The sequence below is a fragment of the Centruroides sculpturatus genome, unplaced genomic scaffold (genome assembly GCF_000671375.1).
Source record: "Centruroides sculpturatus isolate CEXI.00-Female unplaced genomic scaffold, Cexi_2.0 scaffold398, whole genome shotgun sequence".
Taxonomy (NCBI): Eukaryota; Metazoa; Arthropoda; class Arachnida; order Scorpiones; family Buthidae; genus Centruroides; species Centruroides sculpturatus.
In genome coordinates this window covers 2-26,101 of record NW_019384660.1, presented here as the reverse complement: position 1 = coordinate 26,101, position 26,100 = coordinate 2, and the positions used below count along the sequence as shown (strand labels likewise).

Genomic DNA, 26,100 nt, shown 5'->3' with positions numbered 1-26,100 from the left:
GCTCAATGAGTGAGGCAATAGTGACTGCGTGGCAAAATAAGCTGTCAAATATGTTCAAAAGATGAAAAAATAATAATAAGTCAAATTCAATAAAGTCTCAAATATATTTTAAAGTTGTTTAAATAGTTCAAGGAAGAGTCCCAGCACTTTTTTTTTATTTGTGGTTTTAGGTCCTTTACCACTCAGAGAGCACAAAAAGACCAGAGAATGTTGTATTTACAAATACAACATTCTGTCTGTGTTGGTTAGTAGATGGGATCCCAAGATGGGCTCATAATTGCCCCATATAGTGTCATAAGAAATCACTAGTCCCTTATTAGGGCTTATAATAATATGTGTATATGTTGTGTTTCAAATTTTATTCTGCATAGTATATATTATGTTTATGCTATTACAACTTACCATGGTCAATTATTTAATAAGAGGAAGAATAGATGGATAGGAAAGTTTGCATTATTTAACCAACTAGACCTAACCAATGTTTCTGGGTAACTCACAGACCCCATTTGGAAAAATAGGTGGAGGAAACCCAGAAAACTCCACCTGACCAGCTAGGGGAAAAAATCAAAAATCCAGTTCAGAAACCCAACCGAGTAGAGAGTGCTTAATAATGACATAGAGCAACAAAACAAAGGGGATGCTGGAGATTACTACCAGGTGAAAAGTAGATATAATGTAACTTCTTTGTGCTCACCGGGGTGTGTATAATAAAAACATACTTATTCGTGCCTCTAACCAGTGCATATAAATACAAAAATAAACAACTTTGTAAAAACAAACATTTTCCGAACACCTTCCATGTCCTTCTTCAGATAAAACGGCTGGATTCCTTTTTCTAAAACACTGTCACGCAATTTTAAAAAGAAAAATTTGAACGACGATTCGATTGTGTGATATCCACTGCGCATGCGTTGTATCTGTTGTGTCCCCACCATTCAGAATCGCATTTACTCTTCTGTTACGTGTCTGATGCGCTATTTTTATTATGATCTTTACATGTCCTCGTGCATCCTCCTATACCTACCACATCCTTAGTAATCATTATGTAATAAGGCTTGCCAAGCTAACGAAAGAGCCATTTCTTCTTGGGAGTTAATGCACGTAGATGTAGTGTGCACCTTATATATTTCTATTACTTCTAGCCATTTGAGGTGTTCCATGCATTTTGTTTTGACTATTAACGATGTTCCTGCAAAGTCTACATTGATGCCCGGTTCTGACGCATAAATTGCAAGTGACATGGTGGCTCTGTTGTATTGTATACTGCTTTGTGTTCCTTAATCCTGGTCCCCATTGAGCGTTTTGTTGATCCTATGTAGATCAAATCCCTACCGAATCTCTATCACTCACCAGGATTTGGTATCTGGGGTACCTGGGGACCAGGATTAAGGAACACAAAGTAGTATACAATACAACAGAGCCACCATGTCACTTGCGATTTATGCGTCAGAACCGGGCATCAATGTAGACTTTGCAGGAACATCGTTAATAGTCAAAACAAAATGCATGGAACACCTCAAATGGCTAGAAGTAATAGAAATATATAAGGTGCACACTACATCTACGTGCATTAACTCCCAAGAAGAAATGGCTCTTTCGTTAGCTTGGCAAGCCTTATTACATAATGATTACTAAGGATGTGGTAGGTATAGGAGGATGCACGAGGACATGTAAAGATCATAATAAAAATAGAGAGAAGAGTAAATGCGATTCTGAATGGTGGGGACACAACAGATACAACGCATGCGCAGTGGATATCACACAATCGAATCGTCGTTCAAATTTTTCTTTTTAAAATTGCGTGACAGTGTTTTAGAAAAAGGAATCCAGCCGTTTTATCTGAAGGACATGGAAGGTGTTCGGAAAATGTTTGTTTTTACAAAGTTGTTTATTTTTGTATTTATACGCACTGGTTAGAGGCACGAATAAGTATGTTTTTATTATAGTAGTTATAATAATAAGAACAGATCCTAGAAAACAAGTGACTTCACCACACTGTCTCCAACAGGTGTGTAGTACTGTGTGGTGTGTTTTGAACTAAACTCTGGAATTGGAAAAACTTATAGTTAGTACCTAGCAGAGTGCTGAAAGGAGCCCTTCAGGAGGAGAGGAAGAGAAACAAACATAAAAGGTCAGACAATAGCAGCAGTGGATAGGTGCAGTGGCCCACTAACTCCATGTCAAAAAAAAGGGTGCCCACAGGTGAAAAAAGGCCATGATAGGTGAGATGGAAGAGCCTGTTGCCGACAGTAGACGGCAATCCTGGAGCAGAACTGCCGGAGTGCCAGCACTAGAAGTGCTCTCTATTAGAAACTGGAAGCAGGGATAGCAAAAATGGTTGTCTCAGGTGCAGGTTCACTTCTTGGCAGTGAACCTGCACCTTCTCAATGGTAAAAAATTGTTATATCATTTTTCAAAACCATTTTTCACCATTTCAGCAGAATTGAATACTTTAATTTTAAGAAAAATCACTGTCAGTATTAATTCATGTGCTGTAATTCTCCAGTACAAATTCAATTTTATTTGAATGCTCAATATATAATTGTTAATTTATATTTTTGAAAATTAATGAATATAAACTTACAGTTGCCAGCAGAAACAGAGTATACAGAAATTGAAGTGACTGGTGTAGGAATGGGTGTAATTCAGGTATGTTATTTGACAAAAACAAAATGCTTTATGTTCATTTTTGTAATCAAAGCTTTAAAAATCCTAGGTTTCCTGGTCTTTTAATTTAGCCGTGTCGGGAGAGACTCCTGCATTTTTCCTGAATGCCCTTCTCGACAAGACTTCAACCGAAAGTTATCTTCAACTTAGCATATGCACTCAGTAAGTATATTGTGTGCATATTACTAATATGTAAGAAGATAAGTGGCTAAAAATGTTTTGACTATCAATGGTATTTGTAAAGAATTATTTTAAAATATAATTTTACCATTATAGAAGATAGGAAAAATTTTAGATAGGAAAAATTTATAAAAATTAGATAGGAAAAATTTATAAAAATTTTCCTACTAGTTTTATTAAAATAACTTCTAATTTTGGAAAGTTTAAATTTAAATATAAATAAAAATAAAAGTCTGTTTCTTAAATAAATAAATATGGTACCATATTCATTTATCTAAGAAATAGACTTTAATAGTAAATGAAAGGTGTAAAATGTACTATATACTAGGTGTTTTTTAAAATTATTTTCTTATAAGATGTTACTTTCTATTTAACAGTAATAAGAAAAGTGCTACTTGCCATATCATTTAAAAATTTGAGTTTTAAAACAAATTATAAAAGTGCACATTTAAATACTCAATAACAATGAATGTCAAACAGTCATGTACAAAAAAAATTAATAGCTGCCGTTGAATAGTAACTGTGGCTATTATTTGAATAAAACCAGTAATCAAAGATGTGACAAACCAATATATTATCAAAACATATTTATAATTTGACAATAACTTTGACTGGGACAGATTGTCATTCAATGAAAAGCTTGATTATGGCTAAGTCATTGAGAATTTTATCCTATTAAGAAAAAGAAAACCTTAGTTGAGATTCATAAAATCATGATTCAGTGAATCTGTTGTGAGTTTCATAGATAATCTCAACTGAAAAATTAGGCACTCTAATGTTAAAAATGTCAATGCTTCTATATTTTAAAGTGCATTAAAAAGTTGAACATAACCAGGTATGCCACTGCTTCAGATTATCATTGTAAGAGGGTATTGAGTACAGATTTATGCATAAAATTACTTATGTAGATAAATTTAACAAAGCTTATGCACATACAACTCCTAGACAAAAAATCAGAATATTCACTTAACTGAAAGTTTAGTGTACATTTTCTCATGAACAACACAGAGTATGATACTTTTTTCAACACTGCATAAGCAGTGCTTATGTATATTTATTATATCCATTAATTAGACAAATTAACTCAAATGTTTTTTGTTACAAAAAATGAAATGACAAAAAATAGAATAACAGTTTGACCATGACTAAAAATTAGAATATTAGCTAAATGTGGGTTAAATATAGGAAATACAACAAAATAAACTTAATATTTTGTGGCATCATCATTTGCTATAATTACTACTTGCAATCTGTTGGGCATGGTGCAGATTAGTACTGCATTCATTTCTGGTGATGCAGTTCCAAATGTGTCAAATGAATTTCACTAGTTCCTCTTTAAAAGTTGGACACCATTCATTAAATCATCCTTTCATGACTCCCCACAAATTTTCAATGGGGTTTAAGTCTGGGGAATTGGCCAAGGCAGGATTGCAATCTTTCGTTCTTGTAACCAATGTATCATCGACTTCGCAGTATGAGAGAGTACCCCATCTTGTTGAAATAGAAATGTTTCCTCAACTAAATCCTTTGTCATAAATGGTATCACAATGGTCTCTGATATGTTTGTGCATTGACACGTTCCTGAAGAATGCACAGTTGTTCTATGCCGTTAGTACTCATGCACAGTGGCGGGGCAAGACCTAAATTTGATGTGGTCGAGGTACATTTCATGAGACCCTCTGGTGGTGCAAGAAGACAGATTTTATAAAATAAAAAACAGTTGAAACTGTCAAATTTTTATTCATAAAAATGCAAACTATATTCTTTGACTAACATCAAATTCTAAATCTAAATTCTAAACTGAGCATTTCGTTTAAAACCGAAGCACAATCACTGTGTGTGTCTGATTGTTCGGTTTGATTTTTTAAGCTTTTGAAGCATTCAACATCATCATCAAATTGCAATAATACAGCCTTCACTGCCTCGATTCTGTTTTCCCACCTTGTGTCTGATAAACTCTTCATAGTAAGCTTTAATTTGCCTTTGATTAATTCCCAGCATTTGCTGGAACTTGAAAATAGCAAATGAATTTTCTGAAAAAAACCAAAAAAATGTTTTTGTTACCACAGAAGAATTAGCTGTGTCTACCAACAGCAGGGTATAAAAAAATGCCCTGGGATCTACAGATGAAGTCAAATTACTTTAAAGACGAAAAAAATTTTTTTTAGAAGTAGAATTATCTGTGTTTAAATTAGTCCATTCAAAAAAATGAAATTGCAGATTTGTATTATTCCATTATTATTGTTTGTTTAATTGCATATTTTCAAGAGAAAATTCAATTTCATTCCTATACCTTAACACTAACGAAAAAAATTCAATTTTAATAGTGTTTATTTTCTATGTCACATAAATATGAATATACAGAAATTACTATTCTCATTTTTTTTCTTTTTTTAAGAATTTTGAAATCATGTGGTATAATGTGTGTCTTGATTGATATGGTTATATATTATTTCAATGTATCTTAGTAATTTAAATATTTAATGTGACAGTGTTTTAGAAAAAGGAATCCAGCCGTTTTATCTGAAGGACATGGAAGGTGTTCGGAAAATGTTTGATTTTACAAAGTTGTTTATTTTTGTATTTATACGCACTGGTTAGAGGCACGAATAAGTATGTTTTTATTATAGTAGTTATAATAATAAGAACAGATCCTANATATAATCCATGGCCTTATACCACACAAAATTTCTAGAAAAAATAAAACCTTTGCATAATCCTCCCCACCATATACTGTGCCTTGTGCCTATGGAGCAACAGCTGTTCTATATGTATGGGTTTGTAATTGTAATTCAAAATCAACATGTAATCCATTTCCCTTTTCAAATTTTCTTTTAAATGGTTAACTTGCTGATTATATGTATGAAAATATGGTAATTCAATAAAGCTAGTTTGATATATTGATGTTTGATCTGAAGGGATGACAAGTTGTAATCCCTCTGTTATACTTTCATTAACTTCTCTCAAAACTTTGGTTATGATAATTTAAAAAAATTTATTTCTATTTTTTAAGTCTTGATTTAATATATTTATGTGATTCTTAAGAAATTGAAGGTTAGCAATTGTATTTTTTAAGTTAACTGATCTCTAGCCAGCAGTAGGTAGCCTTTCATCAAACAAGAGGCTAGCCAGCTGACAAGCAGCACACATTGCTCCTTCATTGTATATAAATGTTGCCTTTTTGATTGTTTATGTATGTTACTGTGAAAGACCGAAATTAGAGAATGTCGACACATACAAAATATGTCGGTGAAAGATAGAATATTTGGTTATATTATTATACATTCGAACAATTGCCAGTGTATGTCGACAAGCACAGATAAGCTTTGATGGAGGTTGAAACAACAACCAAGAAGCCGATGTCGACAGAGAGGCAACAGTCTGTCGACAAATCCTTTGTGGCTAGCTGGAGGCAGGACAAGGTTTTTTTTATCCCTTGAAGTGGGGATCAGTTTGTCAGATCAAGTGGCAAAGGATAAGAGGAGGCGACGTTAAGGCATCGGTGATATCTGAATAAAAGATACTATTAACAGATCAGTTCATAATCACATAATAACGCAATCAGTTTGTAATTTGTAAAGAAAAGTTACTTTCTATAGATGAGATTTCTTCTCAAGAAATATTGCTGAGAGAAGCAGCTGCAGCTAATTCAGAAAGTGGAGGGCAAGGCTATACATGCTATCATTGCAAAAAAAAAAGTGCTCCACGAATAAATGCAGTTGCAAAAGCAAAGGACTCTTGTGAAATACAAAGTGCCACAACAGTTTAAGTTGTTGCAATAAATAAGATGGTATAACATTAATCACATAATATATGTGTAAGTTTACTATTGTGTATTATTTTTCTTTTCTGATTAAGAATGTACTGCTTGTTTTAGGTTCAACAGTTTATTTACATGTGTTGTTACTTAAGCTTTCTCCTATTTTGACATATTAAAAAGTTGCATTTTTGTCTTAGTGTAATAAAAATATTTTTATTTAACGTTCATCATCAGTGCATGCCGAATGTCAACATTTGCCAGTGTAAGTGAGAAATAATGATATTTAGCAAGTATTTCGTACATACCCAAAACGACTGTGTGAATGCTGACATTCACTGGAGAATTTCAGCATTTGTCAGATATCGGTCATTCACAGTAACATGTATATTAAAACAGAACAAAAAGGAGTAATATAATTGTTCGTATATCTTTTGCAAAGAAAAGGAAAAAAAAGAGTATAGACATTCAAATGTATTTTCTTTGTTGTATACATATCTGCTCTGTAACTTTCATCAAATAATTTTAAACTGAAGTCTAGTTTACCTTCTTAGCATACAGACAGACACACTGTTTTGATGGTATATTTGTCTTGATACTACTTAGGGGATAACTTGACACTATTGAATTGCATTATTTTCTCACTTTTGTCATTTATCCTGGAGTGAGAAGACATTTAATTTTCAATTTCTATGAATTATACTCTGGGGTGGTTGTGATATACAATCACCATACATCAATGTATGATTTGTCTACGTAAAAACATGAAACATGAATGAACCTAGCCTATCTATAAATAAGTTAATTATGGAATATAAGAAGATAAGATTTATGTTAAAAAGATTTAATTTGTCTCAGGATGTGTCAGAGAGATGAGGAAGAATGGAACAATGCCAAAAACTCAGGTGGTATGTTTACATAAACATCAAATTTGGGAAAAGATGATGGAAATGAGGGAGAGGGAAGGTCAACTCCATAGATAGTTGTACCTTACATGGTTCCATGTGTGCATCAAAAGAAGTGGCATAGTCACCTGTTTCATAAAATTAATAGTTTGATGATTGGCCCAAAGGAGAATGCTCTAAACCAGAATTGGACAGAAGGAGAATGCTCTCTTTGTTTGAATAAAAAGGGAAGCAGAAGGAAATGAGAAAAAGCTCCTCATTCATTTTCCTGTGAAATCACACACTTTGTATAGAGTGGATGGAGACTTCTTTCCATCATCATGATATTGTTGGCCCAATTCAACAAACTAGATAGGAGAAAGTGACCAGAACAGCAAAATATTATCTCATTCTGTTTCTTCTCTGATAAATTGCAACTTAATCTGTAATGTTTTTTTCTTTTATCATTTTTTCATGAAAAGCTAGATGAGATTTGATTTTGTGTTTCATCTACATCATTGTCCTATGTTGTCTGCTTGTGAAAAGTTAGTTATATTAATGTTTTCCCTTTTGTAAATAACTCTGTTCCTGCACTTTAGAGTGATACAGACTGTTCAAAGTGGATATATGAGACAATCATAAATGATTGGTCAGTGAAGGTTTGGCCATTGAACAGAAATTACAGTAAGACCCCGCTTAATATGGGGAATGCATTCCTAGACAACAAAGTGCTAAATGAAACAGTGTGAAACAAGGTCTTTTTAACATAGAGTAAATAGGGATAGGAGAACACGCGACCGAAAATAAGCAAATTTTACTTCAATTTTAAGTTATATTATTATACAAATCAATATAAAAATATGTTAAATAACACAAACATATGCACACAGAAATGCAAAGTTCATTTTTTGTGAGGAAAGTCCTGGATTTTCCGAAATTTTCTTTTTTGCAATAAAGTCCTGTAGTTTCATTTGTCACTTTTTTCTTTCCTTAAGCAAATGTCAGTAGCAGATCACATCCAAATGACTCATTTTGCTTTTGCACTCCTTTCAAAATCTGGATCATTTGCTACAATTTGATCAACGATTTCAGTTATCGTTACCAAACTTTTATTAAGGAAATCTGTAGAGAAACTTTTTGGGTTCTTTGTTTTCAGAATCTCTATTTTCCAGTTCTACTTGAATTCCTCATTCTGCCAGTTCTTGAAGGTCATCATTGGTAAGGCTCTCACCAGAAACCTGTTATAATTCCTCAATATCCTGCTCGTCTACATCATCCGCTGTATTGATTAGGTGGAGTTTGGTCAACCTAACCATATAGCGATAGGCTCTTCTCATTGAGAATTCTTGGATACCTTCAGCCATAACTTCCTCCACACTTCGTTCATGCATTTATCAGTTAATTCTTGCCAAGCAAAGCTGATATTGCCTATGGCATCCATGATGATATATTTTTTTTTTTCAAAATTGCACCAAACAAATATAGATTTAAAAAAATACGCCTTTTTGCCACCTTTTTCTGACTGTTTCATGTTCGTAAATAATTGTATTATATAGGAATCAATGAAATGCCACAATAATTTAAATCAGCGTAAATTTTGAGTTTTTTTTCAAATATTGAATCTGCTTTAAGTAGAATCTTACTGTATTATTATTAAAAATATTTTACCATTAATTGTATTTGTTTTGGATTGTAGTTACAAGGTAGGAGTCAGCAACATGGCCGTGATGGAGGTAGGGTTGCCATCAGGCTACGAGGCCGACACCGACGCACTACCGAGCATATTGCAAATACCCAGGGTAAAGAAAGTCGAAGCGAATCAAGGAAACACAAACGTGGTTATTTATTTTGATAGAGTAAGTTATAAAGTAATTTTTTAAATTCCATTTTGATTTGATAAATCTACAATATGCCATAACCATGCCATACTGCAAAATTACAATATGCCAAGGACAAAACCCATGCCATGCTGCAAAATTAAGCCACTCCAGTTGTGCAATATAGCATAGGTTTGCTTTTGATGAATGCTAGATTTTCTTCATTTTCATCATGTCTCAAGCAAGAATTCACTCAGTCTTTTTTCAATGAATACCTGAAATCTTAAGAATGTAGGATGCACATTTTTATTTAGACCATCTCAGGTAATGTTCAATTAAACAGTCACTACCCAAATCTTACTTTGCAGATTAGGGCAATGTAAAATTGCCCTAATCTGCAAAGTAAGATTAGACAAATATTCCTTTCTTAGACTAGAATACTGGTCATATTTCAAAAGCTTCATAGAGTTTTTCAAGTATTAATTTACAATAACAGCATTGCAGGAACAAAATAAGATGGCATTTAAGGAGCATCAAAAACATTTTTCTACTATAGTGTGTAATTGCAATGTTAGCTGCAAAAAATGCTACTAAAATTCTACCACACCTATCACAATATATTGTTGGTTTTGGATATCAAATTAAACGTCCAAAAAACATAATTTTTGACGGTATAATCCATCATTATTTAGATCTGTTATAAAACTATGCATACTTCTTCTGTTAATACAGAACTTTAACTTCTACATAGTGTACATTTATTTATGTATCATTTCAGTCTCTCAAATCATTTGTTTAAAACCAATGTGTGACATAGACTCAATGTTATGGTCTTTAAAATTTTGTTTTTCAAACAATTTTATATTTGAGATTTCTTCATAATATATCTGACTCAAACTGCTTTTCTTGGAATTCAATGGAAACTATGTAGAGAATGGGCACATTACTGTTCTTGGGAGTTAATTCCCAATGACATGCATAGCCAACAAATGCTTTAGTTTTCAGAAACTTTTTGCTGGAAATGAAGAAAAACTGCTTTTCTTTTCCTCCAAGAGAGAGGTAAATGAATTATCTTATCTTTAGTAATACAAGTGTAAATATTTTCTAAAAAGAACAAAAAGGCAAAAATTTCCACAATATACTGTATGCTATCAATAAAAATGTTAAATAGGTTTTATTGTTAATTTCTTATCAGGAAATACAAATAATGGTTTTGTTACATTTTTTAAAAATTTACTGTACAGTAGTAGTACTTTATCTACCGTGATATATCGTGTAAGCCAACCACCCATTGGTCACTTAGTAGCTGACTTGGTTATCGGATTGAAGTGCTTGTGTTCAAGTAACTTTTATTTTACTTTAATCTTACACTTTATGCCATAATAATAATAACCCCCAAAGTGCTTTCTTTAAATTAAAATATTTGACCTAATAAGGAAAGAAAAACTTGGCACACAAGGCCATGTATTCATGTAACTTATTAAGATATATTGTTATAATTGTTTGTTTTTCTCTCTAAGTATGTAAAATAAAATAGTGTGTTTTGTTCAGTACTATCCACTAGGAGTCTTGGGACGTATCCCGTGGATAAGGAGACTGCCGTATCCACAAAAGCAATAGTCTCTTGTTTCTTTGTCAACTAAAGCTTTTATAGTTTAATAAATATGAGGAGCATGTGTAATTGGCACTAAAAAGTATTTGTTATAGTGTGTAAGTGGTGACAATATACATTTTTCAGCTGACTAGAGAAGAAGCCTGCGTCACCGTTCCTGCACACAGAACGCACAAGGTTGCCCACCAGAGACCTGTACCTGTAAAAATCTATGATTATTATAATTTAGGTAAGATAATGATAATTTATATTCCTGTAAATTGTTACCTGTATTTTTACATCAGTTTATAAATCTCTCTTGTAATTTTTTTTGATTGTATAAGTATATATAGAAAATCCCACATTTTTGATTTAATAGCTTCACTACAATATAGAAATCATTTAAGGAATTAATGATGTGCATTGAATAAAAAATATTAGTATGTAAGAATGTAAGAAAACAATTAATAGCCATTATCAACTTCAGATATGGAAGTAATACATTTTCATTAACTACTATTTAATTACATTATTAATTTTTTTATTATTTGTGTATAAATTTTCTAGTGAAGTGTGCAAGAATGTTTTATCATCCTCATAAGGCCACCTTGTGTGACATATGTGACAGAGACGACTGCAGAGAGGGATGCAAGAAAGAGGAAAAGAAAGACTACTCAAAACTTGAGGGCGATGAGAAGTATACGGGTGGTGGATCAGTCCTCAGACTCTGTGTTTTGCTGATGGTTGGACTATTGACGTTTACCCTCAGGATAGGCAACTTAATGCAGTGATTACATTCTTCTTTCATTTCATTTCATCAACGTGCATAATGTAAATATGTTGCCTAGAGGAATTTTTACATTCACGTGTATATCTCAGGTTTTATTCATGCATTCATAACCATAAAAAAAACTTTCAAATGGAACATTATCTTCAAGTCTAATCTTTATGGAGTAAAAAATGTGAGAAAACTCTGCTCAAACACTTCTTTTTTTAACATCCAACTAAAATACTTATGATACCCTCAGTTTGCACTGATTTTATATGTATATACAAGTAACAGAAAATAAGTAATTTTTTAAATCTATTGCAGCTTGACAACATTTATAGCAGTTATGTTCTTTAATTTGCATATCACACAATCTTAAACTATAAGAGTTGATCAGACATGTTTTACTTTCTCAGTGCTTGCAGGGCAGAGAGAGATGAGATACTTTTTCTTTTGAGTATTGCTGATCCTATAGCAATGGGCAAATGTCTATCATTTTGATTCATTACATAGAATTTTATTGTAAAATAATATAAAAGCTTCATTGATAGGATAAAAGGCATACTGAGGAGTAATAATCTGAAAGAAATGCTAAATGTAAAGCTCAAAGTTTATAAGAGAACAAAACTCATTCATATTTTATTAAAAATTGTTTTATTATCAACAAGTATTTATAATTGTCAAATAAAATTTTATATAACACAGCAAGTTTATTTATTTATTAACTGTTGGTGAGATCGTTGATTTTACCATAATTATGGTTTACGGCATTCTTTAGAAAGTCTATCCACTGTACATCGTCGTCTTGGCAAAAGTGACATTGACTGCAAGAAAGAAGGGATTTTTTTTAAAGGAAGAGTTCAATTGAGAAGCTTTTGTGTAATGAAATTAAGCACTGTTTTATATATTTTCAAAAACAGTAAGTTAAGCATGTAAACGACAGCTAAAAAAATAATAAATGTTTTGACAGAATTCCATTTCAGATAATTTAATGAAAATACACAAATCTCTAATTAGAACTAATAAGTACACAAAGTGATTTTTGGATCACCTTGTATACTTCAGTTGTAGTTAAAAGCACAGGATTCTTATTATATTTACTTGGCATGTTTTATACATATTTAATAAGAGTACTCAAATTAGAGCAAGAAACAAATGATCTAAAATTGAACATCAACAATTTCTTGATCACTTGCTGTTGCAAGCTGCTTTATAAATAATTAATTAAATACAGAATATAGAAAAGGTGTATAAAAAATATACATTGTATTATTTTATTATTTGAGGTATCTTGTGAACTGTTCTAGTCTCCATTTCATTTGGTATTTTTTGTTTTAAGTATAAATGTGCAAACTCAAACAAAGAGACTAATTAAGTTAAAATTATATATAATTATTTCTGAATGCAGAGTTTGGTGCAATAATTACAGCATTTTGCTATAGGTTTAACTATCACCAGACTAGTATAGACGAGAGAGCGCTACCTCAAAATGAACCCCTGTATATACAAAGCAAACAACTTAGATCAATACATCTACAACACAGATTTATCACACTAAAGTGGTTTTTAATAAAGATTTGAGTTTATAGTCATCAGATCACAAACATTATGCAGCAATAATTAAAATTAGATACTCTTCAATAAACTTACACAAATATTTGGATAATTGATTTTACCAATTGTTACTGACTTCATAGCCTAATGTTTTACAATATTTGGCTATTAAGTCAGTAACAGTTTTTGCCCAGAGCAAAGCAAATTATAACCTAAATTTGATAGAGATTTGATGACAAGTGTGCAAGTTGTATGAACAGCCTGAGAAGTTCATGAAATGTGTCACAGTGTACAGGATTCTCCTTGCCCTGGGCTGGCATCACTATCACAAACTGCAGTTCAAAAAAGTATATGCAAGATGGGTGCACAAGCCTGCCAAGAACTGCAGCATATCATTCTAAAAGTGATTTCTTTAAATGTAGCTAATCTATAAAGAATTATAGTGCTTTACAGAATAATAATTTTCTGTATATATCCATGTATATTCAGTTCTTTCTGATGATCTCACATGCAATAATAAATTCAAATTTACCATATATCAGTTATAAATCAACATTTCATGTTGATATAGACTTCATTTAATTAAAATCATTAAATGTAGCTTTTGGGGTGTCTTCACTTCAACGCCAGGTTAAAGACTAATCAAACAACAGAATATAATCCACTAGATCATGGACACAAAAATGGTAGGACATCTCCACATTTATAAAGAGATGTTTGTAAGTACAGTAGAGCGTCGTTTATCTGAATCAATTGGGGACTGGGGTTGTTCGGATAACCAATTACGTACGAAAAAATATATTAATTTATCCCGTGTTGAAATTTTTCTCCGTTGCGTGTTGCTTCGCGTTGAATTTTCGTTGATGTTAAGCCTAACGAAGACTATTGTATCGTTAAAAATTATTTTTTAATTTTGTACAAACAAAATAAATATATTGAAAAATATAAAAACAATAAAAAATTATACTTCAGAAGTTAATTTAGTATCAAAAACGTAAAATATTTGAGTAGCCCAAGATTACAGCATCACAGCACTGGCGAAAATTTAAATTTGTCGACTGGAATTCCTTCGGATAAACGACACTCTACTGTAAGTAAGTTTGGATGTAGCGGGTAATCTCTGAAACTACTCATCTGATTTCAAAAATTCTTTCACCAATATTTAGAATGGAGCTTCAGGTGGACATAGGCTGTATATTATTCCGTTAAACATTCATATAAATTAAAAGATATAAACTAGGTTAAGGCTTTTATGTCCAACAGATGGCACTACCTAAGTTTGCTTTTCTGTGAAAATGAATTAAAGCAGATCATCTTCTATCTATCTATCTATCTATCTATCTATCTATCTAAATAAAAATGTAATGTTCGTTTGTTCCTACCAATTCCTTTGAAATTTTGACACACTGCCGCATTCGAATATGCACGTGTGTTTATATAATATACATGTCGAAATTCCCCCCCACTGAAGGGAGATGGTTAGGATTAAGGCTTACTGTAAAGAACTCTGCTTCTATAAGTAATAGATATGTATATATCCATGGTGTGGTTTACTTTATATTAGTTTTAAAAATATCAATTTTTCAAAAATATTTCCTCAAAATTGATGGAAAAACTTTATGGGTTAATTGTACCTAAATAACCCCCGTTTTTGTGCCTGGACCGCATTTAATCAGAGACAAAGCTTTTATTCATATTCTTTATTTTCTATGCATTTCGGGTGCAATATTTTCTTTAATTTGCATCCCTCTTCAGGATTTTTGCATTTCTATAAATTTGGTAAATTTAATTATTACATCGGTAAATTACTACAATAGTTATACAACGGTTAACTAACCTGTTTAAAAAAACCTGTGTTTTTGATTGCATTTTAATAGTGTACGTCAACAGAATGTACACTAAGAAGGGATTTTTTGATATTCCCCCTGCGGGGGAAAGGGACAGGATTAAGACTTACCGTGAAGAACTTGGCTTCTATTACTATTTTAGATGCGGGTTTTTGCATTTTTGATTGCGTTTTAATAGGGTACATGAAGAGAACGTACACTAAGAAGAAATTTTTCAAAACATTTCCCCCCACTGGGGAAGTGTTATATATTTAGAGCCACAACAATGCGTGGCGTGGTCTGCTAGTCTATATATATAATCAAGATGGGTTGATGATGATAATAAGCGCAGAGACCAAACGGTTAGGAGTTAAAAGTTGAAATTTGGTACACAGTTAGGGTATGTCATGAGAATGCACACTAAGAAGGGATTTTTCGAAATTCTCCCCATGGAGGAGGTGGAGAGGATTAAGGCTTATCCTGAAGAACTTGGCTTCTATTTTACTGTACTATTTTAGATGCAGTATTTTGCGTTTTTGACTGCATTTTAGTAGGTACCACAGAGGATGAAAGAAGTGTATTCCTTAACAGTGGAAGTATTAAGAGAATGCAGCATGCAAAATTTACAGGTGCAGATGCAGTTTTTTGAGTTTTTGCGGGAAATCGAACATATTTTTAGACCCATCTAAAAATTCTCTAATTAGTCTGGAAATGGGGGACCTAATTCTTGCATTCTGTGAAAATGAGTAAGATTGGCTATAATGTAATTATCTTAATCTTCACTATCATAACTTTTTGCCCAAGCAACGCTGGGCTTATTTGCTAGTATTCTAATAACAGGATTCAAAACTTGGATACACTGTTTGATAAGTGGATCATAAGGTATGGGTGTTTGAAGAGGGCAACTTGCAACCAATGTTGCACGAGGGCAGAACATAAAGAAAATTATCACTGGACTTCGAACTCACATTTGAGTTATAAATAAACACTTGGCTTTATTTCCATCATTTTAGTTGATCAACTAAAATGATGGAAATAAAACCAAGTGTTTATTTATAACTCAAATGTGAGTTCGAAGTCCAATATATTCGTAAAACACAGTTTCAAAAACAACATAAAAAATTATCATTGTTTTCTTTTGTCATAGTGAGCCAGTAATTACTTTTATGGCTCATAACAGTAATTTTTAAACATTGTTGGTTATTTAGGTCATATTTTCAAAATACCTTGGTAACTACTGGCAGTTACCAGTAACACCAGTTACAATTTCCAAATGTGCCCTAAGTGGTACTGTGATGATAAGTTTTCTAAAACAAACATGCAGCTGTCTGACCAATGTATTGTCATTGTGAAAGAAATCTTCTCATAGCCAATTCTTTAGATGCACATAAGTTTGGGTTCACCTGGATTTGGCTTTATGTGACTTAGTTTCTTTTGCCTATGATTAAAAAACAATTTGTGGGAAGACTTTTGAGAATGAGAATGAAAATGAATCTGTCAAGAGTTCAATCACATTTTTCAGGAGCTGCCTGCAATTTTTTGAAAGAATGAATAAGTGTATTGAACCAAAGGGAATTACTAAAAAAAGTTTTATCCATATAAAATCATCATCATGTCTCTTGTATTACAAAAATAAAAAAGATCATCTCAATTTCTCAAATATTAAGAGCTGAAATAAATGAATCATTAAACTTTCAAGATCGAGGATGGGTTAAGGTATTATGCTAATGAATCCTGCTTAATAATTAAATATCTTATATTTCTATGACATTCTGCCATTCTTTTGAATGTAAATTCTAACTATTGTCTTTTAGCCAATAAATTACAGGAAAATATATGAAAACTATTCATTAACTCTTAAATACATCATGAAAATTTTAAAATATTGAAATATAACTCACCCTGTTTTGTCAAGTAATTTCAATAAATGATCTTTCAAAGCCTCTGCCTATAAAATTAATAATTTTTAAATTTTTATAAAATCTTTTAGTAGATATAAGAATAGTACTGACATGTTGCTGAACTGCTGCATAATTCATTGGAGGATATAGAGAGAGAACAAAATCATCTACTAATATACTGATGGATTTAACCAAGTCAGCCATATGATCTAATTCGGTTATTAAATTTTCAGAATCACTACTGCCTCTGCTACTGATTGCCTTATTTATTTTCTTAATGCAGACTCTGGCAGTCTTGATTAGACCCGAACTAGGAGCTAGCACCAGACGATTCTCTTCCGTCCATGATGACGGTTGAAGACGGAAACCATTAAAGGGATTCAGATCTTCTAAATTACTTTCGTTTTCATTCTCGATATTCTAGAAAAATAACATTACTTAACTAATTTAAATACTCTTTTCCCATGTTCTGAATATCATAAAAAACTTTTTAGTTATCTAAATTATAAAGCCAAATTATCTAAGAGAATAGTATTTAGAATCTAAAAATTAGAAAATTGTGACTATTAGACTGTAATTTACATCAAGTAGATCATATTTTGCTATTTACATCCCTGATTCAAATCAACAGTTACTAGTGAATTTACATGTTTTATTTATGATAACATCAAAATTTCCAAGAAATAACTTCCTCTCTCATTTTTTGGAAATATCGATGAAATCTAATAAAAGATCAATTAATTTCATGTAAATCATTGTTTTGTTTGGCCAAGGCACATATCAAACAGAAATTCAGAATTTTTATGTAATACCAATAAGAAAAAGGTAGTTTTAAGTTTTTCAAGCACATATCAATTTACATTACAAAATTTACTATTCTAAAATACTAGAATATTAATTAAAACACTGCATAAAAGTTAGTTTTAATTCTTAGATTTTTATATAAAAAAATATTTTAAAATTAGTGTTAAAAATATTAAATCTACACTAAGAACACTTTGATGATTATAACTTTACAAGTTTTGTGAATGATGTATACTCATTGATGAAAAGAATGGAATGAAACTTTATTAGTGCAAATGTAATGACAATGATATAAGTAATTACTATATCTTAGCAAAAGGATAATTTCCTATGGAACAATGGTATAATTTAAAGCAACCATATTATCTTATAGCATACTTTCTCCTAGTTACTAATCTCTCCATACTTACTACTCTTTCCTAGATAAATGCAGTGGTACATGAATTATTGCATTACTGGTAAAAATTTACTGGTAATCGAGTAACAAATAGGTAGTCACGGAATAATTTTTTGTAACCAAATATTTATTTGTGTACACTTTTGCATATAATTATATTTTAAAATTAAAGATAGAAGCATCAAATTATATGGTAGGCCTATTTAATGTTTCAAACTAACAATTTACTACTAAATTGTATGATTTAATTATAATCATTATCATTCATAAAATGTTGTTTTATTTTGTGCGCTAGTATGCAACAATTTTCAGGGAAATTTTAGATGTAAAATTTATGTCTGGAAAAATTTTGAGTCCTGAAGATATTCTGTATCCATCACAACTGGAGACAAGATTCATGGAAACACTTTTGGGAATAAAATTTTAAGTATTGTTGAATATTGAGTGTATGAAAGTCGCAATCAAGTTCTTAAGTCAAAGGTTATCAGCAAAACCCAAATTAGAAAGAGATGGCGTCACATCAGTTGAACCAAAAATAGTCGAGATCCTCATTCTGATATTATCATCAAAACAGACACAAGTGACAACATAAAAATTGAATCAGAAGGCACTGAGTAGAGTTAATTAAGAAAAACAGTAATTATTTCAAATGTTATAGCTATAACCTGTAAATACAGCCAATAAATGGTCATAAACCAAACAATTGGTGTAATTAATTGAGCTATTTTTCACCACTGTTAACAAGTTGGTATTAAAGGTAGACATTAGGTGCCGTCTCTTCAAAATCGAAAAGGTTCATTTATAATAATTTAATATTTAGAATAGTCTAATAGTAGCAAAAAGTAGCTTGATTAATTACAGCAATCATTTGGTTTATTCTTAATTCCTCAGGCTTTGTGATGTTTATATATATATATAACTGATCATGATAATTCTGAAAACATACAAGCAATTAATGTATTTCTTTCAACTTTTACCCATTTGTCTCTTGTGTAAGTTAATAAACCCTGGTGATGTGTTTTAAAAATAAAATGTATCTTCTTAGGTTTTAATCAAGGAAATATAGCATATATAGACACACACCTGCATGCACAAATTATGATATACATATATATAATTTATACATATATAAATTTTCAGAGAATTTCTATTAAAAATTACATGAAATGCCAATTTCTTACAAATTGTATATCTAAAATTAACAAATTTATTAAAATCAAAGATTTAAATATAGCAAAAATATAGAAATTAAGATATAAAAATAATTCATAAAATCACCTGTTGTAATTCCTCTAAAGCATCCTGAACTATGTTAAGTTGATCACGAAATATCACCAAAACAATATCTTTATTGTCTAAATTAATAAATAAATTTATTATTATTTGTAAGAGCTTGTAAATAAATTAAACTTACAAACTAACAATTTTTATAAATTTTATATAATTTTTTCACCAGAATAATAATTTTAATTTATGTTATAATGAATGAATGAATAAGTTACCTTTTGGAAGGCTTTGTAATATGTTACACTTCTCCCAAACTGTACCTACTGACTTTAATTGACCTGTAGATCTGAATTATAACAGAATATCATTTTTTTAGTTTTAAAATAGAAAGAAAATGTGTATAATTCTACAATAAAGAAATCAGTTAACATTAAATTATAATTTATTCTATTTACTTTTTAACCTTTTTTTTATATTATACAAATGTCTGAATATTTTTGATAGTATATTGATTGATATTTGAATATACATTATACAGTTGGCCAATACACCGAAGAGCCATTACATTATGACCACCTGTTTAATACCACGTAGGACCACCTTTTGCCCACAAAACTGTGGGCAAAAGTAGCGAGGCATTGACTGGACAAGGTGCTGGTAGATAGTCTGAGGCATCTGGTACCAGGTGCTCACCTGGTACCAGATGCCTCACCAGCTGGTCCTCCAGTCCCCAAACATCGGGAGGTGATCATGTGGCAGCATAAATTTGGTTTTCCAAATGGAATCACAAATGTTCAATTGGATTGATATCAGGTGAATTCAAAGGCCAAGAAAAGACTTGAAATTCACTAGAATGTTCCTCGAACCACTTCATGACAATTTAGGCCTTATGGCATGATGCATTATCTTGTTGATACAGGCCATCACCTGCCAGGAATATTGTTGCCATGAAGGGGTGAACCTGATCTGCAATGATGTTCACATAGTGCATAGCCGTCAGGGATTGTTTTTTGGGGATGGTGGGTTCTATTTTGTTCCATGAAAACATAGCCCACACCATAATACCACCTTCACGGCTTATATCTGTCCAACTGTGCATCTGGCTGCGATGATCTCCTTCGGAAATTGGCGTATCCGCACTCGACCATCAACGTGATTGTCCAGAGAATTGTGACTCGTTGGACCAGATGACTTTCTTCCATTCCTCTAAGGTCCAATTGCGATGCTCCTTGGTGCTGTTGTCAATGACATGCTGTAAGCGCAGGGACTTGACTGGGCCAGTGGCTACACAGGCTCATGCGCAGAAGGGTATGCTGCACTGTGTGCTGAGACACATTGTCTTGATCACCATGGTTGTAGCTGATGGTGATTTGGGCCACTGTAGCCTTTCAATCATGGCGAACAATGTGTAATAGTCTCCACTCCTCTCTGGAATCAATGCGCTATGGATGACATACAGCTAGCCATCAGCTTCTTGTTTCTCTATTTGTACACTACTTTCAATAAGTACTACTAATGACTGCACTTGAACAGTTTATCAATTGCACCATTTCTGAGATCCATATTCCCAGGCACTTAGCCATAATGATTTGTCCTTTATCAAAGTCTGATAAATCTGCTGCTTTTTCCATGATGCAGCCGAAAATTCTACATTTGAAAACAGTTCACTGGCTGTTTATGTACAGCAGTGTGAGCCACGCAAGCGCCACTGTTTTGTCTCCAGGCAAGCTTACTCCTTTAGGTGAGAGGTGGTCAAAATGTAATGGCTCTTCGGTGTATAAATTAAAGATATTGGTTATGAAGTACATATCTTATAACCTTAATGATCCATCTCATAAATACAATGATGAATGTTTTTGTAGTTAATTTATTCAAGATATGTGCTGCTTAAGAGATACATTCTGAGAAATATGCCATTAATCAAACATTGTGTGTACTTAAACTTATACTAGAAATCTCCCATCAAGCATGACAGAATACTTTTTGTGAGAAAGTAGAGATTGAAAAATTGAGAAGAGTTGAGATTTCAAGAAATTCAAGAGATGATAATATTTTTACAAATTAAGTAGTTTATACTATCTGTTGTAACATAGAGCAACAAAACAAAATTTCACATGGAGTAGACAAAAATGTAGGAGTTATAGAGAATTCACTTACACACACATATAAACAGATATATTAGCCTTTATATTAAAATAATAATGAAATCTTTCTTTTTAAAATTTCTTTATACACTACATTCTGAATAAACACTATTGTCTTTTAAAAGATTTCCTTGCTGTCTTCCTTTAGTAATACACATTAATATTGTTTTGGTTTTTTGAATGGAATAAAGCAGTGTAGAATTGACCAATTTAACTCTTACACTTTCCCTAGATATATATATATATATCTATATATATACAGATATATATACAGATATATATATCTATATATATACAGATATATACACAGGTANGCCTTTCATGATCAATGCACCCTGAACGATTGTAAAATTGATAAAGATAACATACAAATACTCCACAAAGAAAAAGAAACATATCATAGAAAGTTCAAAGAAAGCATAGAAATTATCAAAAGTAATAAATGTATAAATAAAAATCTAAGTATTAAAATAAACAAAAACTGGCTCAATATCCTATAAAATTAAAAAATCTTTTAAAAAAATATTTTTATGTAAAAAAGTATTTTAAAAATGTTGCCACAAGGTGGCCTACTTGTCATGTGACTGTGTAGTAGACAGTGGGCAAGCTCAACTGGGGGGGAAAAAGGGGGAGGAAAGGTCAACAAAATATGTTTGTATGGAAGGACTACTTCAATTTTGATGAAAGACGAGTATGTAAATTTTAGTATTGTTGTTAAATTGATTTAAACATGATAGTAAATGTATGAGAAAAATTTTAAAATTATTTAAATTTTATAACAATTCAAAATGAATAACTAGGTATGTAATTTGTAGTATTGTTATCAGAACACATGTATACAAGATAATTAATGTAAAATCTTTAGGTAACATGAAGTTAAATATAAAAAAATTCTTTAGATAATAAGAAGTTGAGTGTTTTAAAGGTTCAAACCATACAAAAATTTGAAATTTAATGGATGACAAGTAAAATGAACAAAGGAATTTTATGGTTTTACCTTTCAATAATCTGTAATCTAAAAGGTATGTTTTTTTAAAAAACATGACCTTATATGTTTGTTTATACCATTATAACTTGTGAACTTTTATTTTAGTTGGCTGAAGAGGGGCAAGAAATGCCCGAAACATGTACAAATGAGATAAACACATATCAACTGAATAAAATGTAATGATGAGATTTGCCAAGTGTCTGGATAAATACAATAAATAATTTGTGTTTGAATTACTAAAAATTACTGGCACAGTTTCAAAAATACCAAGATTTTAAATGTCTTAATCCCATGCAGATTATTGGACAGTATATCTTATAAAATTTAATGTTTTATCCTTATCTTGGATTGTTTATACTCTATTAAAATCAAGATAGATGTCCACTTGTTAACATTTAAAAGAATCACATCAAAAATTAAAAATATAAAAACTATGCCTACTCTCACATTACAAGAATCATTTTCATGTCACACCCTTTCTACATATTTATTGCACATGCATGACAGCTTTTATATTATTAATAGTATACTACTCATATATGTAAGAAATTTTAATATAATAATAAATATTTATGTATCTAAATATAGAAGAGGTACAGATGGCTATGAATTTTTCAGCTCCATTATAAATTTATGGAACCTCTGTTATCGAGTTGTGTATACCTGTATTAACAATAAAGGTATATGCTTAATGGCATATACAGTATAACTTTTTATACTCTAAATGAAATCATTAAAACTTTTTAAACAATTATCCACATTCATTTTCAGCAGGATACTAAATTTGTCTACATATTTATTAGTTTAAGTCTGTAATCATACATGTTAGGTATAGTATTTCCTACAGAAAACAAGTATCCAATGATTAAACACACAATTTACTATTCAATTTTCTCTTCTACATATGCATTTCAGGTTGATGTAAATTCTCAACCCCTCTTCAACTCCCTATAATTTGTATGTGCTTTCATAAAAGAACAACCATAGGTGAAAATTCAATTCCAAATACAAGTGCATATCATCATCTTAATGCACCATCTCCTGTTGAAGGTTGGCAATCCATATAGCTAACGTTGTCCTCGATATAGCAGCTTGGAATATCTCCATAGACGTATGCCTGAACCACCTTGTGATGTCTTTCAACCATTGATTCTTTGGTCTTCCAATAGACCTTTTTCCTTGTATTTTGCCCTCTAATATTAAGTCTAAGTATTTGATATTTCTCTCCTCTCATTATATGACCTAGGTACTGTGTTTTCCTGATTTTGATCAAGGTCAGCAGGAGTTCTTTTTGCTTGTTCATGCAGTTCAGGACTTCAACATTAGTAATCCTTTGCACCCATGATATTCGAAGTATCCATCTGTACAAATACATTTCAAAAGCTTGAATTCTTTTCTCAGTTGGGGCTCCAAAGTCCAACTTTCACATCCATATAGCAGGACAGAGAAGATGTAGCACCTTAACATTCGAATCCTCAGACAAACTCAATTTGGATCTAACAAAAATCTTTTTCACATTCATAAATGATGTTCTGGCTTGTTTGATCCTTGCTCTTATTTCTTTACGCTGATCACATTGTTCATTTATTATTGTGCTGAGGTATTTGAGAGATGATATTTGCTCTATAGTGTTCTTATGAATGACAAGATTTGCACTGTGTTCTTGTTTTTGAGAACACACGAAGTTTGGTTTTAGTAAAATTCATAAAGAGACCATGCAGTTCACTGTACTCGACAATACGGTCCATCAGTTGTTATAATTCTTCAGGACTACTTGCTATAACCACTGTGTCATCTGCATATCTAATGTTGTTTATTAATTTGCCATTTACCTTGATCCCACAATTAGTGTCTTATAACGCTTCCTTGAATAGGGCCTCTGAGTATATATTTAAAGAGGAGGGGATAACACACAGCCTTGACATATTCCTCTCTTAATTAACGTGGTTTCAGAGGTTTCTTTTTCAAGTCTGACCTCTGCTATTTGATGCCAGTACAGTTCACTGATGACACGCAGACTGCCTTTGTCAATGCCAACTGATGTTAAGATGTCAATCATCTTTTGGTGATTTACACAGTCAAAAGCTTTACAATAGTCTAAAGCAGGCATAAACATTGGCATTCATATCTCTGCATCTTTGAACTAATACGTTTAAGCAGAAAAGTGCTTCTCGTGTACCAAGCCCATTGCGATCCAAACTGTGTTTCATCAATATCTAGTTCACATTTCCTGTATATATGTCTAGGAAATCTCTAGTTCACATTTCCTAGACATATATACAGGAAATGTNGTGTCTGGATAAATACAATAAATAATTTGTGTTTGAATTACTAAAAATTACTGGCACAGTTTCAAAAATACCAAGATTTTAAATGTCTTAATCCCATGCAGATTATTGGACAGTATATCTTATAAAATTTAATGTTTTATCCTTATCTTGGATTGTTTATACTCTATTAAAATCAAGATAGATGTCCACTTGTTAACATTTAAAAGAATCACATCAAAAATTAAAAATATAAAAACTATGCCTACTCTCACATTACAAGAATCATTTTCATGTCACACCCTTTCTACATATTTATTGTTAAATGAAATTTATTAAAATATTATATATCAAATTATTAAAAACTATTATTTTAAATTTTCAAAATATTTAAATATATAATCCAGAAACTGTAAAAGATATCTAAACAAAATTCTTTAGATCTATAACATAGCTTATGTTTTCAGTTAAAATTTTACATTTCTTTTTTCATTCAAATAATTTATCATTTATTAATCTCTCTGAGATTGAGTTTTTATATAGAAACTAAAGATCATAAGTAGACTCATTAAACTCTACTGTTCTAAAAGGAAAATTGTAAGAAACTGACCCTCATTAAATGAAATAAAAGTTTGTATTTCAATTTTAAAATGTTTGTTCTTCAGTTACAATTAAAAAATGTAAGCTTTAATAGTAAAGTATAAGTCATTAACAAATGTTTGTAATTAATCACAATTACCTCTGAGCTTTAGCTTCAATACACAAATCCTTAACAGCTTCAAAAATGTTTAATATACAGAAATACATATCCTTATGCAAACTACTACCTGTAATAAAAATTATAATATTAATTTAATATAATTGAATTTATGGTTTTTCTACATTTAAGATATATAATATTTACACAAATCCAAATTTAACTTGTGAACTTTTATTTTAGTTGGCTAAAGAGGGGCAAGAAATGCCCGAAACATGTACAAATGAGATAAACACATATCAACTGAATAAAATGTAATGATGAGATTTGCCAAGTGTCTGGATAAATACAATAAATAATTTGTGTTTGAATTACTAAAAATTACTGGCACAGTTTCAAAAATACCAAGATTTTAAATGTCTTAATCCCATGCAGATTATTGGACAGTATATCTTATAAAATTTAATGTTTTATCCTTATCTTGGATTGTTTATACTCTATTAAAATCAAGATAGATGTCCACTTGTTAACATTTAAAAGAATCACATCAAAAATTAAAAATATAAAAACTATGCCTACTCTCACATTACAAGAATCATTTTCATGTCACACCCTTTCTACATATTTATT

General features: G+C 31.2%; 2 protein-coding genes across 4 annotated transcripts in view; one reads left to right on the top strand and one right to left on the bottom strand.

The window, feature by feature from the left end:
- The window catches only part of LOC111626532 (CD109 antigen-like), a 55,451-nt gene extending 43,057 nt beyond the window's left edge, over positions 1–12,394 (top strand). For all 3 annotated transcript variants that reach the window (XM_023369934.1, XM_023369933.1, XM_023369935.1), the window contains exons 31-35: positions 2,587–2,649; positions 2,717–2,829; positions 9,185–9,344; positions 11,044–11,146; positions 11,464–12,394. In XM_023369934.1, coding sequence (XP_023225702.1) covers positions 2,587–2,649; positions 2,717–2,829; positions 9,185–9,344; positions 11,044–11,146; positions 11,464–11,687 — 663 coding nt within the window. In that variant the 3' untranslated portion in view covers positions 11,688–12,394. The remainder of the gene's footprint in view (positions 1–2,586; positions 2,650–2,716; positions 2,830–9,184; positions 9,345–11,043; positions 11,147–11,463) is intronic.
- Positions 12,365–25,632, bottom strand: LOC111626533 (cyclin-D1-binding protein 1 homolog). The gene is made up of 6 exons (XM_023369937.1): positions 25,513–25,632; positions 19,650–19,720; positions 19,426–19,502; positions 17,058–17,366; positions 16,947–16,993; positions 12,365–12,489 (listed from the first exon to the last, which is right to left on the bottom strand). The coding sequence occupies exons 1-6, from the start codon at positions 25,578–25,580 to the stop codon at positions 12,387–12,389; spliced, it is 675 nt and encodes a 224-aa protein (XP_023225705.1). The 5' UTR covers positions 25,581–25,632; the 3' UTR covers positions 12,365–12,386.
- Positions 25,633–26,100: the final 468 nt, after the last annotated feature.

What these genes read in the sequence shown, in the direction of transcription:
- LOC111626533 (XM_023369937.1), bottom strand. Translation starts at nt 25,580, where the DNA reads ATGTATTTCTGTATATTAAACATTTTTGAAGCTGTTAAGGATTTGTGT. An exon ending in ATTGAAGCTAAAGCTCAGAG is followed by an intron (nt 19,721 to 25,512) that starts GTAATTGTGATT and finishes GTTATAATTCAG; the next exon opens with ATCTACAGGTCAATTAAAGT. An exon ending in AAATTACTTGACAAAACAGG is followed by an intron (nt 12,490 to 16,946) that starts GTGAGTTATATT and finishes TCTTTCTTGCAG; the next exon opens with TCAATGTCACTTTTGCCAAG.